A 23,572-nucleotide genomic window follows, 5' to 3' on the forward strand; every position below is an offset into this window, starting at 1 on the left:
TATTTCACTGCCAATTGTGCTCAGGGCACAAGAGAAGGCAAACGAGGCGCCCATAAATATGCTACACGAATATGTCATAAACTATTAGCAGTCATGTCCTTTCATATGGCAGCTCTGACAAACAATCTCTACTTCACACACAAACACCCGCACAGTTGCCACAGGCAGCTTGACATTCATTGTCAAATAGAGAAGTTGAGAGGGAAATATGCTCTATGAGCTGAGCTGGGAAGAGCTCTATGCATGCCATACACGTACACAGAAATCTATCAAATTACCAAAAATAATGATAATCATCTTCATAAAAATGATGAGCCTGTTAAAAGTTTGCAAAAATTCGTTTTATTTACACATTTTTGTTTTACGAGTAGAGCAGACAACAAACTCACGTGTCGATGTCTGTTTATTATATATATATTATATATATAGACTAGGTATTATACAGCTGATTAAGCATGCATTAGCATATATTGATTACATTTAGCACTAACAACTATGTCTAATAGGAGCGTGTCCTTGTCACACATACACATATACACAACATGGGAGTTGGCGCAGCTGGATCAATCGCTGGTCAGCTTCAGTCGCACAGCAATGCGTTTGCACTTCCACATGAGCTGCGTCTCCAGTATGCTAAAGGACATGGCCACTAGGACGAGGCCCAACAGCAGATACGCACAGCATGCGTACAGCTGCAGCTCGGGTCCGTTGAAGCTGCGCGCTGGCACAAAATCGCCATAGCCAATTGTCGAGAGCGTGACAAAGCAAAAGTAGGCGCCATCCACCAGTGACCAGTTCTCCCACAGAGCAAAGATAACGGTGCCCACGCATATGTAGCACATCAGTATAAAGAGCACCAAGCTAATGGGCACCTGTCGTTGCGACTCCTCATTATAATCATCATCATCGTCATCGTCCTCCTGCTGTTGGTGCTGATGCTGCTGCTGCTGCTGCTGGTGCTGGTGCTCCACACACTCATGGGAGCCATTGCGACGGCTGTGCTTAAGCTTCTTCAGCACGAACTGTTCACTGCCGTGCTGCATGTACTCCTCGTCCTCGGAGGTCTCCGTGTTGGCGGTGGCATCGTACAGCGCAGTCGCATGCTTCTGGCAGCGACGCGTCAGCATCAGAGTCTTGCGATTCAGCGGCTGCAGCGTATGGCGATTGAAACTGGCCGCTGTCGCATTTAGTAGACCGCGCGCCTGATAGCCGCCGCTTGACTTCTCCGCTGGCGGCAGCTCGTGGGGCAGACTCAACGTGCCACAACCGGAACTCGCTATCAGAGGCACACGAGACGGTGTGCCATGCGGGCAATTGCTGTGAAAGAGAAGCGATAAAAAGACATGCGTAAGTGTTAGCCAGCCTTTTAATAAATATTTACGCAGCACTTGGATATAAAACGCCTTCAATTAAAGCAGCCAGAACACCAAGAACAAACAGCTAAAGGCCATAAAAAATAATGCCCAAGCACGTTCGACATGCGGTCAGTGGCCAATCAATAAGCCATAAAAGCAACCAGTTGGCATGCTATACGTGGCGTATGCGTTATGTTGTATTGTGTATACGCCCAGTCAGCCAAGTGATTTAGCTACTAGAAGGCTTTAAGCGAAATTTAATTGGATCGCAAAAAGGCATGATTGTATTCATGAATAAGTGGGAGCCACTATGGGCGTAGCTGTTACCTCAACCAGTTAAATGTTTTTGGCCAGTTATTAGCTTAAGGACCTGAACTTGAAACCTTATGAGCTTCAATAATATGCTCACGAACATCAAACAAAGCAAGATTATGGCTATACATTGAAAAGGCAAAAATGTATTTCAAGATCTTCTTCTTTTCAATTATCTTTTAAAGTATTTTAGACCTTTTTACGTGCATTTCAAAGATGAATTCTTTGATTCTTGTCAATATTGTTTGAAGCTTTTCGTTCAGCCTCTTTCACACGTTTACTTTTCTTTTTTTTTGGTTTGTATCTGAAGGTAACTCTAGCACCTCGTGACAACTTTAATCTTTGTGAAGTTTTCATAGGCTTATTTTTGTTAAGCAATCACAGCTTGCCAAGAAAGTTATTTTTAGTGATGCCCAAAATACACTACACCATGTAAAAATTATAAAACGGTATTCCATGAAAAGTTTGCTTATTAGCTCAGAGCCGAATATATAATAAAGGTGATAATACTTAAACAGAATTAAATAGTATATATCTAAAATTATTTTTATCTTAATATTATTTCCAGACCCTCAAGATGGCCGAGTACAATAGCATGCCCGATAACAAATTTCTGTGGGATGTGTTTCAACGTGTTGATAAGGACAAGAGCGGCTTAATTTCCGCTGAAGAACTGCAGGTGGCACTTTCGAATGGCACTTGGTCGCCCTTCAATCCAGAAACAGTCAGATTGATTATTAGTATGTTCGACCATGAGAACCGTGGCAAAGTATCCTTTCAGGATTTCGGAGCACTTTGGAAGTACGTGACCGACTGGCAAAATTGTTTTCGCTCATTTGATACGGACAACTCTGGCCAAATAGATAAGCAAGAACTGAAAAACGCTCTCTGCACATTTGGATTCCGCTTAACAGATCATTTAATCGAAATCCTACTAAACAAATTTGATCGTTTTGGCCAGGGAAATATTCTATTTGATGATTTCATCCAATGTTGCATTGTGTTGCAAACACTGACAGATTCTTTTAGGACATACGATACGGATATGAAAGGCGTTATTACCATAGACTATGAACAGTTCCTCAGAATGGTATTCTCACTTCAAATATAAAAGTCTGCAATGTGATTTTTAGAAATTAAATTATTAAATAGTGAATAGGCATTGACACAGTTATTTGTTGTTGCCTTTGTATCCGGGTTGCAATAGTATTCTACAGAGTTTGAGTGCAGATTTTGAAGAACTTTGAGCAATGCTTGATTACGAACTATTTTGACTCCGGCTTGAAATATTTTTAAATGCTGATTTACATAGTCAAATATTGCTTAACGCAATATATTAAGTCGCACATCATGCGAAAATTATATATTTTATTGCATTCATATTATTAATTATAATTATTATCATATTATTACCTCGATCTGAAGTAAGCCAAAAAATATATGTAATATAATGCTTGAAATCATGAGCTAACCAAATGACCGCTACTTAACAAAAATGTAGCTATATTTAAAAGTTGAACAGCTCAAATGCTATAGCTAATGCATATTGCAACTGGCTAGGGAAGCAGTCCACTTGAGTTGCAGTCGAGAGCGGCTGTCAAGTGTGCTTGGTCAAATCAATTTGCGGTACGTTTATTGAACTTGTCTGTGGTAATGACCAGCAATGGCAGCTAGACTGGACCAGCCTTGTTCGGTCTGGTCGAGCCTGGCAGGATGTCAGCCACTTCGACTAGCACTTAATGTGCGATTGGCCGGCAGCTTGGCAAACTACAAGCAACAGCGCACTTGAGAGCGAAGTGGAGAGAGGGAAGGAGAAAGAAAGATAGAAGCAGCCAAGGCCTTTGGGCCAGTCAACTCTTTTGATTTGGGAGGCACGTTGGCCAGGTCGACAAATGGGTTAGACTTAAAGCTCATATTTTCTGTAAATTTAAGCAGGCAAAACCCACGAGTAAAGCAAAGGGAGAAGCGGCACAGTAGATGGAGGTGGAGCCACACAATTCGCATGAAATTAAATGACCTGATTCAGTTCGCAACTCGGCTTACAATTAATTACGCACACACACACATAGACAAACACTCACAAACACGCACACACGCTCAGTGAGTGCGCAGCTGAAATTGAAGAAGCTACGATGTGCGCGCCGCCTGCCGCAAGAGGGCGCCAGAAGCGCGTGCACAGGTTCACTGTCAAAATTAATTACCATCTGCTGGATTTTATTAAATAAAATGCGCAAAATGTATACGAGTGAAAAAAGAAAACAGAACAAAAAGTAACGAGCGCAACGAAAATCATGAAAATTGTGAAATTCGGGCAGAGCCACAGACGTTGCCGCAAATGTTTGGCTCGGTTGCCAAGTGTCCGCTGCAATATGCAAGCGAGAATTCTGAAGTGTTGATTCAAAGTGTAGTCGACGTGCAGAAAGTTTGTTTATCAAATAAAATTAAGAGCTCAGTTTTATTATACCCACTATGCAGGGCGAAAATAGAAAGTAAAACTTTGTAGAGCCTTCAAGTTTGTATAGAAATTATTAGATCTAAGCTGCAACTAAGTTAAATTTAAGACATTTGGTAACACTTTAAATTATATGAAATTTAATTGCAAAATAAATTTGCATAAACAAATCTCATTAAATAATAGTTTAAGTGAGTAAAGGAACATTAAAATGTTTTTAAAAAGCTTTGAAAGTGAAGCAAAATCATAAAATATTTGATTTAATCAATTTTAAGAAGTTTGCAAAGTTATACGAAATTTTAGCATAAGTCAAATACTTTAAATTTGATATATGTCAAGCATCTGCTGCTTAAATAGATTAATAAGTATTTAAAATATTTTAAAAATTTAAATTTTAAAATTGAACAAGTATTCTTAACGCGTCTTTTGGGCTGAATTTGTTCTTAAAAACATTTTAAATACTGCACAAATTTCCAAATACAGCTCGTGCTTGAGCTCTGTTGTGGTTGTCGTTGCCAACTGCCTAACTATGTCTGGAATGTGGCCATGGCTACAACCATTAGGGTCTGCCGCCAACATCAACTGACCAATTGAAGCGTCTCTGTTTAACAAGACCAACAGCACGCCTCACAGCCTCATTTGAAAGGGCAACATCGCCTCTTGAGCTGCACACACACACACATACATACCTGGAACGCTCTCGTTCCAGCTCATCTTCGTCTTCCATAATGTCTACATTGCCAGCTGAGCTCAGCAGCGCCGACAATGTTGCTGCTGCTGTAGTTGTTGCTGTCGTCGATGTTGCTGCTAGTGCTGGAGATGTTGTTGCTGTTGCTGTTGCTGTTGCTGCAGTTGCTGTTGCATTGACTCCAACGCCACAGACACCTGCGGCTATAAAACTGTTATCGGGCATTGTTGCATTTGTTGCTGCTGCTGGCTTAATGCCGGCTGACAGTTGCGGGCTGCTTGTTGCTGCCGTATAGGTTAACAATGCAGCGCCTGTTGCTGCTGCTGCTGCTGTAGCTGTTGTTGCTGCGGCAGCTCCAGATAATGCATGCGGCAATAAATCATGCCTGCAGGATAAATCACTCGATCCCCCACTCAACAGCGCATTGATTTCTGGTGCCAGCGGCTGCGTCACAAATTTGGCCCGTCGCACGGCTGCAACGAGAAGAACAAGAAGACGTAACAGAAAAGTCAGTAGAATTAACAATGTGTTGATTAAATAATACTTTTCAAAATAATTTAAATAAACACACTTTTTGCCTGGCCAAAGTACAATAAAACCAAACGGCTAACGAACTGCAAAGAGAAGCCAACAAAAAAATGGGAAAAACTTTTTGCAAACTTTCAGCAACTGCATTTGTTTGACCCCCACACATATACAGGCAAGCCTATAAACATATATATTTATACATCACATGCTGTACTTAGTTAGTAAAATTATTTGTTTTTGCTCGAAAAGTTGAGCAGCATTTTGTAGCGGCTGGTTTCGAATTTGCACAGCAAAAGTTGTGGCCATCGCCTGGCACAGGCCACTGCAACAGCTGGCAAACATTGTGGTCAGGGTTGCCAGGTTTATCACAGTATTTACCAAAAATATTTAATAATCTGGTTGCTAAGCACTAAAATGTATCTTTACTCATTTTGCATTAATAACTCCATGTAATTTATTTATTTATATACTTATTGTTGTTTTTAGCTAATAATCTGTGTTTCTTTAAATATCAAATAGTTAATGACCTTAGCTCTTCTTCAAGTCAAAAGATAGACACAGCTTAAATATATAACAGGAATTAATTGAAATAAATTATAAAAGACCACGAACAATAAAAATTTCGTTTTCTAAATACATAAAATATTTTGTTAAATTTCATTTATTTCTGATAAAAAATGTTTAATAATCCAATATTTATTTTTGAGCAAAAATTAATAAAATTCTGATACTTAATGAAATGTAGAAAAATTTGAGAAAAATTGATTCATTTTTAACGCATTTAAATATTTGCGCCACAGTTTTCTGTCACGTTGTTAAATTTCATTTATTTCTGATAAAAAATGTTTAATTTATTTTTATATTTACTTTTGAGCAAAAATTACTAAAATTCTGATACTTAAAGAAATGTAGAAAAATTGATTCTTTTTTAACGCATTTAAATATTTGTGCCACAGTTTTCTGTCACGTTGTTAAATTTCATTTAATTTATTTTTATATTTATTTTTGAGCCAAAATTACTAAAATTCTGATACTTAAAGAAATGTAGAAAAATTTAAGAAAAATTGATTCTTTTTTAACGCATTTAAATATTTGCTCCACAGTTTCCCGTCACGTACATTTTTCATATCTCATATCAGCTGAAAATGGCAAAATAAGGAAGCCAAAGACCGGAAGGAAGTGACTGTAATGGCATCTTTCACTTAGACCCGCAACTGTTCACGGAACTCGCGTGGAACGCGTTGGGCTGTGGTCAGCACAGGACATGGCCAATTTCAAAATATTTACTTAAACTTGGCTGAAATACACACACACACACGCACGCACACATTTATTAGAGTGTGGAATGCATTTTGTACATGGCTGGGTGCAATGTGGCTGACAGTTTGTTGCAACTTTTTGTGGAGCGCTAATGGCGTGGTCAACCACTGAGGCAGAAGAGGAGCGCGAAGAGAGAGAAGGCGGGTCTAGAAGGACAATGACCACGCTTTGAGTGTCGGTGTCCTTTGTGCGCTATTTGGCACAGCTGAAATAATTAAGGTGCATATTGGAATGGATATGGATGCGACTATATTGATGTATTGACTGCAATTTGTGACAGCTAGCATAAAGAAAAGACAGAGCAGGAGGCGAGGACACATCGCTTGGGTAAATCTGTCACGTGCTCGTAGCAAAAAGTAAAATAAGTTTAATGAGTTTTGCATGCAGCTGACACGCAGCAATAAAGCGTGATACAGGAGAGGGGTAACGGTCGAGAGGACGTGTTGTCTGCCCGTCGTATACAGGCCGCTGACGTCTTGCGTCGAAGTGGCATGTGGCATGTGGCAACTGGTAACTGGCAACTGGCAAGTGGCAAGTGCCAAGTGCCAAGTCATCATTATCGTCAATAAAAGCTGTCGCACATGTCTCGCCTTGACTGGAGTGCATGTTGTTCTTGTTGTCCTTGTCATGTCCTTGCCGAGACGAGCTGTTGAAAACTTTTAATGTGCCGTCGCCACTATAAAGTACAGGCAAAAGTCGCTAAGTGCGCTAGCTTAACTCTGTCATTTTAGCACGCTCTCCTTTCATCTCTGCTCATTATGCTGTTGCTCTCAATAATGATGATTGTAATGATAATTTGCTGCTGACAGCAAATTGTTAAAATAATTATATGCACAAATGAGCAGAGAGACGAAGGAAGAGACAGAGAGAGAGAGAGAGAGAGACGCACACGCTGTACCACGCTGCGTATGATTGATGAATATCATTTCCATTTGTGGCCTTTACGTTCATCCCGTTCAAAGCTCTGCAATCACAGATGCACACACATCTCTGTGGTCTACCCATGTATATGTTGAGCTGATGTGTTAATAATAGATTTGCGGCATATATAAAGGAAATTAACGCGAATTTCAGTAAAGATATTAAACAGATGGCCTGAATGAAAGTAATATTAATATTCAGATATTTTGATTACGGAATCAAAGAGATTTTTATCATTGTATTACGTTGACTATAATGGCTATAGTGAGCCAATCGGGACTGCAGTACTATATTGATATTTAACTAAATTTAACGATTCTCTTTTTTCGGATTAAGCTAGTATCGTGCAGTCAGTCTGGAGTACAGAGCCTCTCATCTTACCAGAATAGAATAGCTGTATCGACAGCATTTACCCTCTGAATCACATTATTAGTCTGCTTTTAAACAGCTTTAAATAATCATAATGGCATTTGGATAAGTTGCAGCTTAGCTATGCATAATCCTTGTACTTACCATGCATATTGGCTGTCTGATAGGCCGGTGGAGGTGGCAATGTGATGGCCTCCAGTGTAGATGTTGCTGCCGTCAGGTCGACTGCCGCTGCCGTAGCTGCTGGCGCGACGTCCAGAGTGCTCAGCAATCGATGCTGTTGCTTGGCAGCTGGCTGCAAGTGTATCGTATGGTACTTGACCAACGGCTGTGCGCAGTTGCTTGTGCTGCCCGTAGCAGACGCGAATGGAAAGTAAATTGTGGCCGTGGCTGGAGCATAGCAATTTGGAGGCCCAGCTGTAGTCAAGGGCATCGTGGGTGCAGCAGTAAAACGCAGCATGCTGCTCGGCACGGCGACAAAATTTGGTGGCTGCTGCTGCTGTTGCTGGTGTTGTCGCGGCAAAGTTGTCGATAAATGCTGCTGCTGCTGCTGTGATGCCTGTGTTGCTGATGCGTTAATGTAATGCTGCTGCTGCTGTATCTGCTGCTGCTGTTGTTGCTGCTGCTGCAGCGATTGTTGTTGTGGCAACGGTGCATATTTCAGCAATGCATTGCCAGTTGTTGTTGTTGTCATTAGCATGACATCTGGCTGCTGTTGTTGCTGCTGGTAAAACTGCTGCTGCTGCTGCTGCTGTTGCTGATTCAACTTGCTTGGCATCGCATTGCGCAACAATTGACAGGCATCTGCTGACCGCAGGACAATGGAGAGTGCAGTCAAAAAAAGGACATATGAATGTTGATTAACGATTTGCCAATTGTTATGCTGACAATTCAATTTATAACTACCCGCCCCATCGTCCAACCACTTTGATCCTTTGTTACCTACCTTCGCCTTGTTCCAACGACAACTTGCGCTTCATTGTTGTCGTAGTCGCTGTCGTTGCCGCTGTCCTTTGGCCACATTCATAGCGTTCGCAGAGGCTCGTCTCGCTGCTGCAGCCTTTACAGTTCGCCTGCAATTAAGCCGGATAATTTCATTAATGCCGCACAGCTGTATTGCCAAGCGAAGATATAAATAATTGTTATTTCAGTTCATAAATATATAGGAGTTGGTGATGTAAGTTTAAAAGCTTTATGCATTCATTTATATTAAATGCCAGTTTTCTTAAGTTCAATTTTATGTCTCGCACATTTGCGTTGTCGTTTCATTTCCTCATGTCAACATAATGTGAAAGCTCTGTGTGTGATAGGCTGTTAAGTGCATGCTATCTGTATTAACATGATATTTTGATTGGGAATTGACAAAAACATGAAGGCTGACAAGTATTTCGATTGTTGGATAAGGTAGACATCCGCTTGAGTTGACAGCTAGTTGGATAAGAGCCCTTTGTTAGCAACTTGTCTTGTACAGTATGTAAAATTTAATTTAAGAATCTAAATAACGAATCTCTTTGTCGTTTACAAGATTAAATGCCCACACAAAAGCCGCTCATCTAATTTCTAATCAAGACCAAAAGGCAGCCAGACCTATTTGAAGACCGCAGCACAATTAACTTTAACAAGCTGCACAACACTCGGTATTTGCACCTTTATTTGGTTACTTTTAACAATCGTTGAGCGTGGCCATAAAATCTCAATAAAATTGTAATTGACACATTTGAAAAGCTTGCAGCTTTATACTCACTGATACATACTCTCAAGTTGATATCCTTGTTCTAATCCTTGTTGCGGTTCAATGTTCAACGTTGCGTGCTGTTATGCGAAACGTTGTCATGTTGCCATCGTGTTAGTTGCGGTTCTGTGGCACCATGATGAGACGCTGAGGCAACCGCACACACACACACTGAGAGGCACGCATACACTTGCATAACTCAAATGATATGCCACTGTGACTTTGCGGCTGCCCAAAAAACCATTTGCAGTGTCCATCATGATAATTGCAAATGGCAACAGCCACGACGAAGGATAACGAGCAGGGCAAAAGGCGAACATGCCAGATGCCAAAATGCCAAATGCCAACGGTCAACATGCTGATAATAATTCAAGCGATGGACGCATAAGGCCCCAACGTTAACCGCAGGGCTTATCAATAGACAGCGCCAGTGCCTCAATGGGACTAAAAATCTGCTTGTTACAGCAGCAGCAGCTGTGATTTGCCTAGATTGAATTAAGCCCTAATGAGTCGTTAAATGAGAGTTATGTGCAAAAAGGATTCCAGATCCTTTTTTCACTTTCTCAATTCGATTTAACCAAGCAAGACATTCTCACTCTATGCAAATTACGTTTCGTCGGCAGCAAATGCAAAAAACTTGTTGAACAACTTTCGAGCATATTGAACCAAACACGTCTCAGCCTAAGAGAGGCAAGAATTGAGATTCGTAAAGTGCATACCGAGTAGAATTTTTTATTGCCACGTGCTGCATGTGGCAACAATGTGGCACCGTACAGCAATGTAGCAGCGATGGAAAAATTTATGCTTTTCACTTCGAACAACAATGGAAAAGTGCTTCCATTTTAGGCAAAGTGTGGAAAGTTTTTAGAGAGAAAAAACTGCAAATAAAATTGAAAATTAAATTCAAATAAATTAGCTCAAAATAAATATAATAAATAATAACTAAATTCAACATTAAAATAATTATTAAATATAAATTTAAATTCATAAGCAAAAACAAACGCAAAAACTTTAAATCCGATTAAATTTAAGGTGTTAATTAAATTTAATGTTTGTTAAAAGCAGCGCCTATCAGCTTAAAATATCTTCTATAATAGGAAAGACGAGTTGTTACTTTGCCCTCCTTTCCATTACCATTATATTTGGAAAGTTTTTAATAAATGAATTGCTTGATAATGTCCTCAAAATGGAGCCAATTAGTTTTCCATTTCTTGAAGCATTCAAGTTATATATATATATGACTTTCGGAATTGCCCCAACCCTTCTACCGGAAACACAAACAAACCGTCTGCAGCACTTTTCCACAGCGGCTCATAAAAAAATCAATTATATTTCGCATTGTGCAACGGGAAATGAAAAGTTATTGCACGCTTTTAGCCTGGCCAGCGTAATTTGCAGGTCCGAAACTGGGCAAAAGTTTGCTCCAGAGTATTTTTAAAGTGAACGCAAACTCATTTAATTTACTTAACTTGGCACTTTATGTGGCCTTTAACCAGGAGGGGCGCAAGTCAAATTGCAACTGGCGTCAAAGTTTCGGCCATGCTCAAATTGTCAGCCCTTAAGGCTGACAGAGCTCCCAACTTGGTCGCGACGAAAGTTTCTATTCACTAAAATCAGTATTCTGCCCGTGCAGCGTTGCACTTCAAAGTAAATGTTAATGTTTATGTTAATAAATTTTAACCAAGAGCCAAATTAAATAGTCATTTTTTAAATGACAAACAAGCTGGTGAAGTCCGCTCAGTTCAGTGCAAACCACAATTCAGTTATTTGCCCACGCACGTGGTCCACTGAATGTTGTTCTTATTGTGATTCACTCTTCTTTTATTATCTTCCAATTAAACAGAAATTTCTGCAACCATAAACAAACAAACGTGCAAAATGAGTGACATAAATAAAACATTGTCTGATGATAAATCAACTTTGCAAATGTCCACATGAGCGGAAAGTTTAACAGTTATCTGCCTGTAATTGATGTGCTAGGAAATACTCTAGATGCAAATGATAATATGCAGATAATTAAATGCAATGAATAGCGGTGGTTAGATTTTTTAAAAATATTTAATCTTTTTAAATGTTATATATATATAATATATAATTCATATATTGTATAGAGTATCTTTAAATCATCAAATAAGTTGGGTCCTCAATTTTATTCAATTATATGTGCCATCTTTAATGTTGGTTACAAATTTATAAAATATGAAACCATTAAAACTTTGGTTGTTGAAAATAAAAAAAAAAATCAGTGATTGCGTTATTATCGCTGATTGACCGATTTTTCGCCATTTTCTTTACATTTTATTAAAATTTTTTTAAAAACCATTTGCTGAATAGTATCGTAGAAGAAAATTTAGGGTGCCAATAATATATATATATGTTTTGTCTATTAAGTTTAATTAGCTTTTATTTATTTCATTCGTGTTGAAATAGTTAATTTATCGAGAACAAAACTGCTGCTTGAAGACAATTTTTATATACACAAATAAGGGCAAAGGATAAAAGTAATAGAAAGGTAACGAAAATTCCATTGTTTTGCTCATGTCTGTTAGTGCGACTCAACAACAGAGCAGATGAACTTAAGTATATATTAGATATAAATAAAAACATCATATTGTTGCCTAGCTCATTTAGCATTTATAGAGCTAATGCACAGAAACATATATTCCTATTTAAAAAAATCATTTATATTTCTATAAGATGATAATCCTTTATGCACCCACTTTGCTTATCGGTTTAAGGCGAAGTTGGTTATATCAAGCAAATAATTAATTTTTAGCTTAATTTATTGTATTATAATACACAGTAACAAAACATATCATACATAGTTTACTTTTCATTCTTTAAGATATGTTTAAATACTAAAGTTTAGAATTGAAATGTGTTCATAAATGACGCAAGTTTATGCTATCAGAATGAAATAAATAAATTCAAAAAATTAAATTTAAATTTAAGTTCGATAAGAAGCCTATACCAATGTCTATATAAATGCATGTACTGAATATAAGTGCCAGAATTTTCTTCATCTATATTTAAACACATATAAACAGCTGGAGGACTCACATAAACTGCCAGCACATAAAAAGACACAAACAATATTGTAACCAAATTGATAAAGTTGCTCTAAACGAATATCTCCCTCTCTCTCTACTTTAAGTTCTGGGCACCTCGTATATCATAGGTAGAGGAAATACACTCAGAAAGTAAAGCGGAATTCATAGCTCAGGGCTTAATAAAAATGTCAGTGAGAGTCGTGGATGGTAAACAAATGGCTTACAAAACTTGTGCACGAATGCACAAAACATGCAAACAGAATGCCGAAGGCCGAAGGCACCAGCAACCACCGATTTTAGCCGGGTCTACAAATTATATATGTATATGGCGTGCGGAGTAAGCGCGACAGCCAACTTTTTTGTTATCACAGTAAATAAAAAAACGTAGCCTGATTTGCCAACACACACAATAACACAAAATAAAAGAAAAAGGGGAACAGCAAACAATCTGGACAGCTCGCAATCTGTAGCACGATCCCAAAAAGTTCTTTTTTCTCTCATTTTTTGTTCAAATCAATTACAAACTTTCAGTTTGCTCTTGCAAACAGAAAAAATACGTATCAAGTCCGGCTGCAAACCCGAAAATGGGTCTAAAAACTTAAAAGGTTTCCGTTGTCTTAATTAAAAATATGTTTTGCCCTATCGAAATTCAAAACCATGCTGAAACCTTAATGCAAAACTTCAAGGCTGAAATTCTGGGAAACTAGAGCAGCGCGAAATGTGCGGACAGTGGAAGCTGTAAGAGAAGCCAGCTGCAAGCTCACCTAAACGTTGCGCTTTGAATAAGAGACTTTTCGAATATTCAACATGTTTATTCTCAATGAAATGCTTATTGACAAAATTATTAATATAATAAATTATTAATATTATTAATAAGACAAAACTAAAATAAACATATAAAATTAAAACTTTACTTAAGCAAACAAAAAACTCCTAGTTTCCATCGAATTCTACATAATCTTGCTTTTATCGCAAACAGCGAAAAAAATAAAGTGAGCAGCTTGCATAGTTCCAGCTCAAAGTAACTTCCACATTTTAACAACTGGCTGCGAGAATCTTCAAAAATAAACTACACGCACAATAAGAGAAAAACCAAAAATATTTCACGTAGCTTTAGTTACAGCAGACCAAAAAAGTTGAAGCGCAAAAATGTGAGCAGCCAGTGAAAGTTTTCTCCCAACAAAAGCGCTCGCTGCTCTGCCTCAGTGGCCAAAACTGTGGCCATCATCAACGGGCTGAGCAACAATGCAGGAACTTTTGCTTTTGAAAGTAGAGTGGGAGGAATTTTAGACAGCAAACACTTAAGCCAAGATTTTGAGGCACACAGTTCACGGTGTTATTGCAGCTGTGCGAGAACTTTGACAGTCGTGGCAATCGAATTAAGATCCATAAAAAAGTCAACACGATAAAGTTGCAGTAACTTGACCTTTTTACTTCGCAGCATTTACTCGGGGCAGCTGTTGCATCAGCAATTGAACAATATCAATCATACGCAATGTTTGACTTACCCCATTCCCAGCGCCATGACGTCTCTTAGTCAATGTGCCCGTCGTCGTTGTCGTTGAAAGCGTCGCATTCTTTTCCACTCCAGAACTTCGACGGTGCTGCAGCTGGCAACAAAGCCGCATGTAGGTGCACTGCAGCGCCTCAGCGAGCAGAGCTCCCAAACTGGACAAACACATCAGCATCAAAGGCACCCCGATGAGCGCATAGAAAATGGTCGCCAGCTTGCCAGCTGCTGTGCGTGGTGTCAGGCTGCCATGGCCTATGGAAGACAAGTAAATAGACTCGAGTCAATATAATCATTTATATAATGACAGCATATTATATTACAAATGAATCTAAGGTACACATAAAAAGCCAATTCTGTGTTTTGAATTACAAAATATCAACCCAAGCTGCAGCTTATAATAACTCTTGCATTGTAAATATTTGTTGACAAAAGACTTAGTATTTACATATTTTATTTAATTTATTTAAATTACTTAGAAGGTAGTTAATTGTAGTAATTTACGTCTCTCTCTATTCTGTTCCCTAATTTTTTCTGACCTGGGTCCACAAAGTCCACAAAGACTTACAATATATTAAAACTTTTCAATATTATTTGCCTAATCATCAAATTGATTAGCATATAAACAAAGTGTAAGGCAACTTGTGTAAGTATTTCCAACTGTTTAGTTTTTTTCCCTAAAGAAAGATTAACATAATTTAAACTTTGTCTACATATTGTGTTTATTTATGTTTTTTCTTCACTTTCCTGAAAGACTTGCTGAGCTCCACTTAAAAACTTTAATTTTCATTTAAATATCCAATTTAGTCAACTGCTTTCTTAAGCAAATTAATCCTATTTTGGCTATATCCTTAGCGATTCGCGTGCCAAAATTAAGTTTTGTATTTGCTGCACTTAGTTAAACAGAACACTTAAGCTGCTCTTAATTTGCTAGAGTATTTGTAGCCCCTACTGAGAAAGGGCTTAACTATCAACCGAACAACACTTCATAATATATATATATATAAAGAGAGAAGAGAGAGAGAGAGAGTGAGTTGTGTTGGCACAGTAAGCACAGACAACAGGCTTTAACCATATGCAAATATTTTGGTTGAGCCCACTGGGCGTATACATAATATGTATGTTGTCTTGTCTTTGGCTGTCGTTGATGTTGCTATAGCCGATGGCCCTACTGCAATGTAAATATTAGCAGTTATTACAGCCCACTGCTATAAATTCAAAATGCCCCGAAGATGATTGTAAATACTAAGCAAACAGTGTCTCGAAGTAAAAAGCAATAGCTAAGCGACTTCAAATGAAAATGTTGCCACTCACCAATTGTTGTTATCACAGTCACCGAGTAGAGTAAAGCCTCGCTAAAGGTCCAGCTCTGCGTGTCGCCAGCATCGTAGCCAAAGTGACCCAGTGCACTGGCGCTGGCACTCGCACCAGGTCCTGCCACAGCGCCAGTTGCGCCACCAGGACGCGTCGCAGCCACAATGGAACCCTCGAAGCGGCGTAGCTGCTCGTGGACCAGCATCGTCCAATTCCGCTCATACAGCACGTTGAGTTTTTCTGCAATTAGAAATGGCAATTATAGCATAAATAAATAGCTGTTCACAAATGTATCTAATTGGGTCAAAAGCCTTTGACACTCAAGTCCCGAATCTGGCCAATTGCCAGCTGCACTCAGTAAAAATCTTAAGTGTAACCTTTGTAATTATGCAATTCCGTGCAAAGTGCATTGATAACCTTTAAGCTCTAACCGCGCGACCTTTACCAAGTGTCGCCCAGCAACGCAAGCCACGCCTCTTACTTGGCTGCCACTTCCTTTCGATTTTACTTGGTTTGTCTTGGGGGCGCTGCTCGCATTTGATTTTGCCTCTACAGCAAATTGCAGAGGTTGCTGCTGCCACAGCTTGTTAACAACAACAATCGTTACCAACGCCCACTTGACGCCATTTGGCCTTGGCTATGCCCACATTGCCGCCCCGGAGGCACAATTTAGACCCACCAGCGACTGCATCCATTTCAGCTGGAAATGAAACACTCAATACTCTGGGTCCTTGTATTGGCAGCTCGAGATCCTTGCCAGATGTAAATACCAAAGCAAATGTGCTTCGTGCTCAAGTCGAATTCCTATACATACATACATATATATATATATGTGAATATATACTCATTTTAATAGCAAATGAATGCGCAAGTGCTCTCCGCCTTTGGTTTCATGCTGGAAAAAGTCGGGAAGCACTTTACGTGACTGTTTGTGTAATATAAGTTGTTACCCTGCTGCCTTCACGTTGCTAAGTGGAAGCCACAGGAGTTTCTTAGCCTTCAGCTTTATTTAATGTAAACTAAATAAGTAGATAGCTAATTTAAGTGGCTCAGTTAAATTGCTGATAAATTTATTGCAATGAAGGCTGAATATCTTGGCTGAATAGAAACATTCTTCTTAAGGTCTTAATATCAACAATTCTCAAATATTGTTTGGAGTAATTCAGATATTAAAATCAAATTTTCCTTTAAACTTAAATTTCTTTTTCTATAGTATATTTTTATATTTTTATAAATAAATATATACTTTATACATATATATATATATATATATATATATATATATATATAAATATATATATTTGTTTCTTTTAAGTACACTAACACAACTTTTAATTTTATGTAAATTTGTACATCTGTAAGATGGAAACAAAGCCTAAGAAAACACTTGAAGCATGAAATTCCATTTAATTTTGTATAGAAAGCGCCTTACACGGCCTTTGCGCAAATATTTACATATTAAGCTAGCCCATCAAATAATGAGTATCTGCTATAATACCTGTAGAGAGTTAAATTAATCTAGTCATTAGAATTATTAATTAAATATGCCTTGAAGTGCTTAAAGCTTGCCTGCCTGAAATTTGGGAATTTGTCAAATGAATTGTGACTAGCAAAATGCAAAGCTGGAGTCAAGCTCGACATCATTAAGTCTTATAAATTAATCATATGCCAGGTGCGCCACTCCAACAACAAAAAGCAAAATGCGCGTAAATTAATTAGTTTATTTATGATGGGAAATTTTCATTAAATCAACATAAGCACACGCCAATGCACATGCCAGAAAGACAGAGGAAATGGAATGAGGCGGTGTGCGGTAAGACAGCCGGAGTACTGTATGCAAATAATACACTTTTTTGGACATAAAATGAATAATTCCAAGTTTTTTGTTAGGTAATTAACAAGAAAATACTGAAGAGCTGAATTAAATATCTCAGCTCATAATATTTTACATATTATCAAATATTCAACAAATGCTTTTTGTGCTAAAAAGTAACATCCCATTAGAATAAAGAATAATATAGGGATTGCACTGAAAAAAATTCTAAGTTTCCAATATTTGCAGGCGTTGTATAATATATTTAATTTATTTAAAATTTAACACTTCTTGGTTAATATAATATTTATACTGCACTTTGTGATAAAAAGTTCTTAGAATCTCTGTTGGAATCTTATTTTGAACCGAAGAGAACAGTGGAGTAGAAATCATTTCCATATCTTCTTACTGCTGATATTCATTATATATATGTGTAATGAATTGAAAAACGTTGATTTTAATATGTTAGTGCTGATAAACGTAAGTATTAATATTAATATTAGGCATTGATTAATAATAAGAATTTGTACTTCGAAATACAAAATTCCAAAATGAGTTAATCTAAATATTTTGGACCCTAAAATAGAGATAAAAGAAAACATGAAAAAAAAATTAAAATATTCTTAGACAACTGTAAATTATATATACCAATCAAACTGCCTATGTAGCCCAGTGTACCTACGTGTTGCAACGCAATGGACTTTTGAAAAAAGAAAAAACTGAAAATAAAAATTAAATGCTTGTGCACTTTAATGGAGATTGCCGTGCAAATTGAGTGCCAACGGCAGCTGCAATCTAGGTGACAAAGTAATTAATTTCAAATAAATCACTGCAACTAGACATAGTTAGAGCCCACACACACACATGCATACCACATACTCCCAAATAGTTGGCAAACGTTGCGTAAAATTTGCGAAAATTGTTTTCTCTGTGAGCAAATGTTTGGCAATGCAAATATTTTGTTATTATTCAATTTGGCGCAAATTACATTCCGGGGCTAACTGAAAGTTAATTCCAATTAAAATATTGATATTTGTTTAGCATTAATTGCCACTAACAGACAAACGTTAAAGCCGTTTTATATATGCCATTACAAACAAATCAAGCGTAAAATACAACACAACACTTTTGGCTCATATTTATGGCCGATGCGGCAAATAATTCACGCTTGATTTATGCGTATGCGGCAAATAAACAATTTAACTAAATTTGTTGGCTCGCTCACCCGTTATGATCCACAATTCGCGTAAACAATCCTCGCGGCTCTTGGCAATGGCCGCCGATTTGCTCAGATCCTGTGGTGCCTCTAGCAGAGGAAAAATGAGTGCACCCAACACCGAATACCCTGTAACCAGTAAAACAAGACCGGGAGTAGAGAGCAGCAGCTTTAGCAGCTGACCCAAGCAGCGTTCGGAGGCGTGACGTTTGACCAGACCATTGGACTTCACGCCAGCCTCTTGACTGAGCTGCTCGTCGAGCTCCTGCTGCTCCTGCTCCAGTTCCTGTTGCTCGTCATCATTGTCGTCGCTCTGATTGCTCTTAAACGCCTGCTCAACGTCACACATGATCGCAATTTGTTTGGCATTTGCAATTGTTGCTGCAACATTTAGTTGTCCCCGACTCCTTACTGTTGTTGCAGCTATAGTTGTTGCTGTTGGCTGTCAGTTTTATTGGGCGTGCACTTCCGTTTCCGCCTCAACTTATGATTCATGCTGTGCTGCTGCTTGTCAGCCATCCGTTTACTAATTACAACAACGTTTTCTCATCATTCCTTTGTTTTCCCTCTAAGTCTCTTTCGCTTTTCGCCCCTCCGCCTGCTGCCTGCTTGCCCCTTTAGCGTATTATGTTTTAAGCTGTTGTTGACTTGTTTCCAGTTGTTGTTGTTGCAGTTGCTTCTGTTGCTGACATCGCATTTTGCATTGTTCCTGGTCTGTGCTCTTCAATCCGTGCACTTGGTTTGTACTTTTAAAGTTGTTGTCCCAGTTTATTACCCCAGCTTTGCGTGCCACGCCCAGCCGTCTGTCGCCTGCAATTGAAAACAAATGTTGTATTGTAATAGTTCTTGCTGCTGTTGCTACACTGCTGTTGCTGTTGCTGTTGCTGTTGCAGTTGCTGAAGTGCACTTGGGCACAGGTTAAGCACACCCAACGGGGCTGACAAAGTGAAAATGTACTAAATTTGACACTTAGCTTAATCTAATTAACAACTCTTAACGCCACTATATTATGGGCCAGCCAAGAAGCTTAACTTGCAAGTAGACTTCAATTAAAAGTTTTCTGAGTATATTAAGATATATTTAAATAAGCTTAGCTAAGAAACATTTGTAATTTTATTTGAAGCAAAGTCAGAATAGAATGAAGTATTTAATTTGGTACAAAATCAAATTAAGCTTCTGGCATGTTGAATCGGCATGTGAAGCCAGAGTGGCCCAATCGCATCAAGACGAGAATATAAATATTTTTCTTTCGAATCACAGCATAACTCAGTCTTTCTTCTTTTCATTCAGGTTAAGGCACTTTATTATTACTTTATTTCCATAAACTATGATTTTCCATAGGACAAGTTTCACCTTTGGCTTATAACGAAGCCAAAATTAATTCTAAGACACTCTTCACATGTAAAACAGTATAGCATAGGCACAGCTTATCTCCAACTGAACTGATTTGTAAACAATTACAACCACCTGCTTTTGCTTGGCTCAACATAAAATTTAATCTTAAATAAACAAAGTTAAACTAAGAGAAGAGCTTGCCATTAGCATTAGTCTTCAATCAATCTCAATTAACTTAATCTGTGTGCAGTTGATTAACTTCTTCTTCTATATTTCACGTTTTTTTATGGTAACTATAGAATTTCTATAGAAATTCATCATATTTCAAATAATCTTTATGGCCTTGACTAAACTCATCCGCTTCTATAGTTTCCAATCAAGATGAGCTCTTATTGTCATGCTGTTCACACTCTTAAAAGCATATAATCTGTACATTTTATGTATATGTTATTTGGCTCATTTAGTTGGGGTCATTAAGATTACAACGCGTTTAGAACGGGGCAGACATTATCGATAAAGCCCATTAAAGAGTGGCATAAAAACGATAACAATGCCAGCTCATGTAATACAAATTGAAGTGAAATAACAAACGCAAAAGGCGATGACAGTGTCACACCAACACAAACACCAACACACACACACACACACACACATACACCTACAAGCACAACAAAGCACACTAATCATTATTGACGCTGCGGCTCGTCTAATAATGCGCTTAGAGTGCTTCGATGGAATCAATTAAAGCTAAAGAGAAATTGTACAAGAGGGAATTCCTCCCATGAAATGCTACAGAGGAAGCCACATCCACACACACTCACTCACACAGATGAAGTTGCGATAAGTAAGTTCTGTCTACATTTATTGATGTGTGACGTTTGCATCATCGATGACCCTTCTAGACCTTAACTCGACGTGATTTATATAGTTCGTCGAAAAGCAGCTGGCTTAAGTAATTTTTGTTAATTGAAATAGGCTAAAATGGGCTGGCGTCTGCTTGGGTTCAAACCACTTGCCTCTTTAACAAAAGCCAATTTTTTCTTCTTCACATTTGCTTTCTCGGCCTTTTTTATGAGCAAGCGCGCATAATTAAGTTTGTGGCCAACGTGGCGTATGCGCAGTGGACTTGGGGTCTGGCTGGGAGGGCTAATGCAAAATTAATGTCAATCGCTTTTTGGCCAACGTCAGCATTGGCATAGCAGTGCCCCCACTTTTAATTGTAGCTCAGCTAACATTTGAACCTCTGCTCGAGCACGCATCGAGCAAACTAAATAGGAAGAACCCTTAAGGCGCCAACGAAAAGGCAAAACGTCTAGCGGAAGTTATCCCTTTTAGTCAGATTGAAATCAGCTTAGCTCCGGCTCTTAATTGAAATGTTTGCATTTCACTTTAATTAAAGTGTTTTTCGCCCCGCACCCAAAAAAAAAAAAAAACACACAAAAAAGAAAGCAGAAAACCTTTTTAGCACGCGCAGGACACACCAGCGGGAGGGGTACAGAGTAGAAGGAGAAGAAGGGGTTTCTTTGATTTCAATGGCATTTTTCTTACATTTTTCATTTCACTGCGCGCTGTTTTTCGCACGTCATTTTATGAAGTTTGCTGTTAAAGTTTTGTAGTAGTTAAATGAAAACAACTTGGTTGGCTCTTTCGCCAGGGCCCTTCATTCATAGCCTCAGCACACTGCGCGTCTTTTAATTCATTTCCTTTGTGCGTGCTCTTTTCTTGTGCGCGGCGTCTGCCTTATTATGCAATAATTATTATTATTATTTATAAATGCAATGACAACAAACGCAGTTTAATTACAATATTCTTCTGCTCGCTCATTTTCTTTTCTCTACCAACTCATCAAATGCAGCTGCAGCAGCCCAAGCCACCAGCAGCAGGATCCAGTAAACGACGTCCGAAGTGACGCTAATGGCGCTAGCCTCATTTCTCGCCAGTTCTGGAGCTGTTTTTAAATCCAATTTTCCTTCATAATTTTATAACACGCCAGAGCAGTAAGTCCTGGGCCCCATTGGGCGCATCCGCCCGCTGACCCCTCGCCTCGTTGTTCTCGTCATCATGGTCGTTGCCTATTCCCAATTTAATTGCATCGCTGACATTTAGCACCAGCACAGGAAGCAAACAAACAAAAAAACAAACTAGCAGCGAGAAGAGCCAGCTTAAATAGGATTTTGGTTTTTTGGTCCCATGGCTCTTTGCCATGTTAAACTCAGTGGCGTCTATGCCAGTCACTTGTTTAATTGAACTTGACTCACGGCATGCCACCCGTGCCATGCCCGCCTTGCAGTCGTGTAGTCGGCAGTCGTGCAGCCGTATCTAAACTATATCACAATACGCGCATTTCCAATTTGTTGGCGCTCGGTGCCAAAGAGCACACCAAATGTCATTCAATTGAAAGGATTTAACTCGCAGTTCAACTGCACTTCGCAGCTTCTCTCTTGCTCTGGGATTCATGCATCCCTTAGCTGGCTGGTTGCTTTTGTTGTTGTTGTTGGTTTTCTTTTTTTTTTTTGTGTGTACTCGACTGCTCTTTGATGTAATTACATTAACGACAACAAAATGAAAGAAAGTAGACGAGCTGTATAAAAGCAACAACAGGCGTGTGGGAGAACAGGAATGTCTGACTGGATATATACCCTGTTCTGAGATGTGAATGAACAAAGACGTCAACGAATCAAAGGAATCGCATAGAAAGACGTTTTGAACTTAAAAAATGAAGAAGGTGTAACGCATAGAAAATGAAAAGCGGTAGGATGATAACCACACTAAGGAAAATAATAATTTAAATGTGTATACATGATCAAAAAGAGTGTGAGAGTATAGTAATGATAGTAGAGATGTATTATCATTGACTGCTTAATATACAATTAGATTAGTGTGAAAGATTTCTGTGGGCTTTATTTAGATTAATATATAATAATAAATCGATATATTTGAATGCTAAATACGATTATTTATTGATGCATCTAGAGAAAATATAATTAATGCTCAGCTAGATTGAAGTTCGATTGGTCAAACACCGAATTTCACAATTTCTAGATAAATGCCTGTGTAAATAAATGAAAGGCAATTAAATGCAAATACCTTAAAAGTTAAATGAATTGTAAAATTTTATGTGGCAGACAATCGGAGACCGAGCTAAAAACTTATTTAGGTAGATTTAGAAAGCGGACAAGCAAACGACAGACTAATAAGCAGCATTTATTTGTACATCTCTCACCTACACACGGGCTGAGGGCATAATTTTGTGCAGTCAAGTGCCTATAATGAAAATTAAATGCGAAAAGGCGAGCAATGGCCAGCAAGGATTCGCCAGGATATACGCCAGCGGGCAGAAGAAGGCAGCGAAGCGTGTACGGAACTTTTTACACATTAGCCGGGTGAAGGCGAGTGCAGAGGTGTAATACAGATACGAACAACAAGGGAAGCTAAAACAATACCTAATAACTATGCAATTGAGCGCAGCGGAAGGAAAACACTTGAGAGCCCAGCTCGGCCATAATTTATAATAAAAAGGACGCAAAGGGAGCAGAGTAAGCGACGAAAGGATAGCACAGGATAATGACCATGTTAATGCAATACAAAAGTGCACTGAAAGGAAATGAGCAAGATAAGTAACGAGCCCCCAAAAAGCTGACCAAAAATTTCACCATT

At 38.5% G+C, this 23,572-nt stretch overlaps 1 protein-coding gene and 1 pseudogene across 1 annotated transcript; one reads left to right on the forward strand and one right to left on the reverse strand.

Moving 5' to 3' along the window:
• Window positions 1–520: 520 nt before the first annotated feature.
• Window positions 521–19,223, reverse strand: LOC111592135 (putative GPI-anchored protein pfl2). Its single transcript, XM_023304175.2, has 7 exons — window positions 18,590–19,223; window positions 15,552–15,791; window positions 14,236–14,492; window positions 8,892–9,018; window positions 8,090–8,749; window positions 4,809–5,280; window positions 521–1,317 (listed from the first exon to the last, which is right to left on the reverse strand). The coding sequence occupies exons 1-7, from the start codon at window positions 18,927–18,929 to the stop codon at window positions 564–566; spliced, it is 2,850 nt and encodes a 949-aa protein (XP_023159943.2). The 5' UTR covers window positions 18,930–19,223; the 3' UTR covers window positions 521–563.
• Window positions 2,045–2,832, forward strand: LOC111592136 (annotated as a pseudogene).
• Window positions 19,224–23,572: the final 4,349 nt, after the last annotated feature.

The sequence above is a fragment of the Drosophila hydei genome, unplaced genomic scaffold (assembly GCF_003285905.1).
Source record: "Drosophila hydei strain 15085-1641.00,03,60 unplaced genomic scaffold, DhydRS2 tig00000060-arrow-pilon, whole genome shotgun sequence".
NCBI classification, from domain to species: domain Eukaryota; kingdom Metazoa; phylum Arthropoda; class Insecta; order Diptera; family Drosophilidae; genus Drosophila; species Drosophila hydei.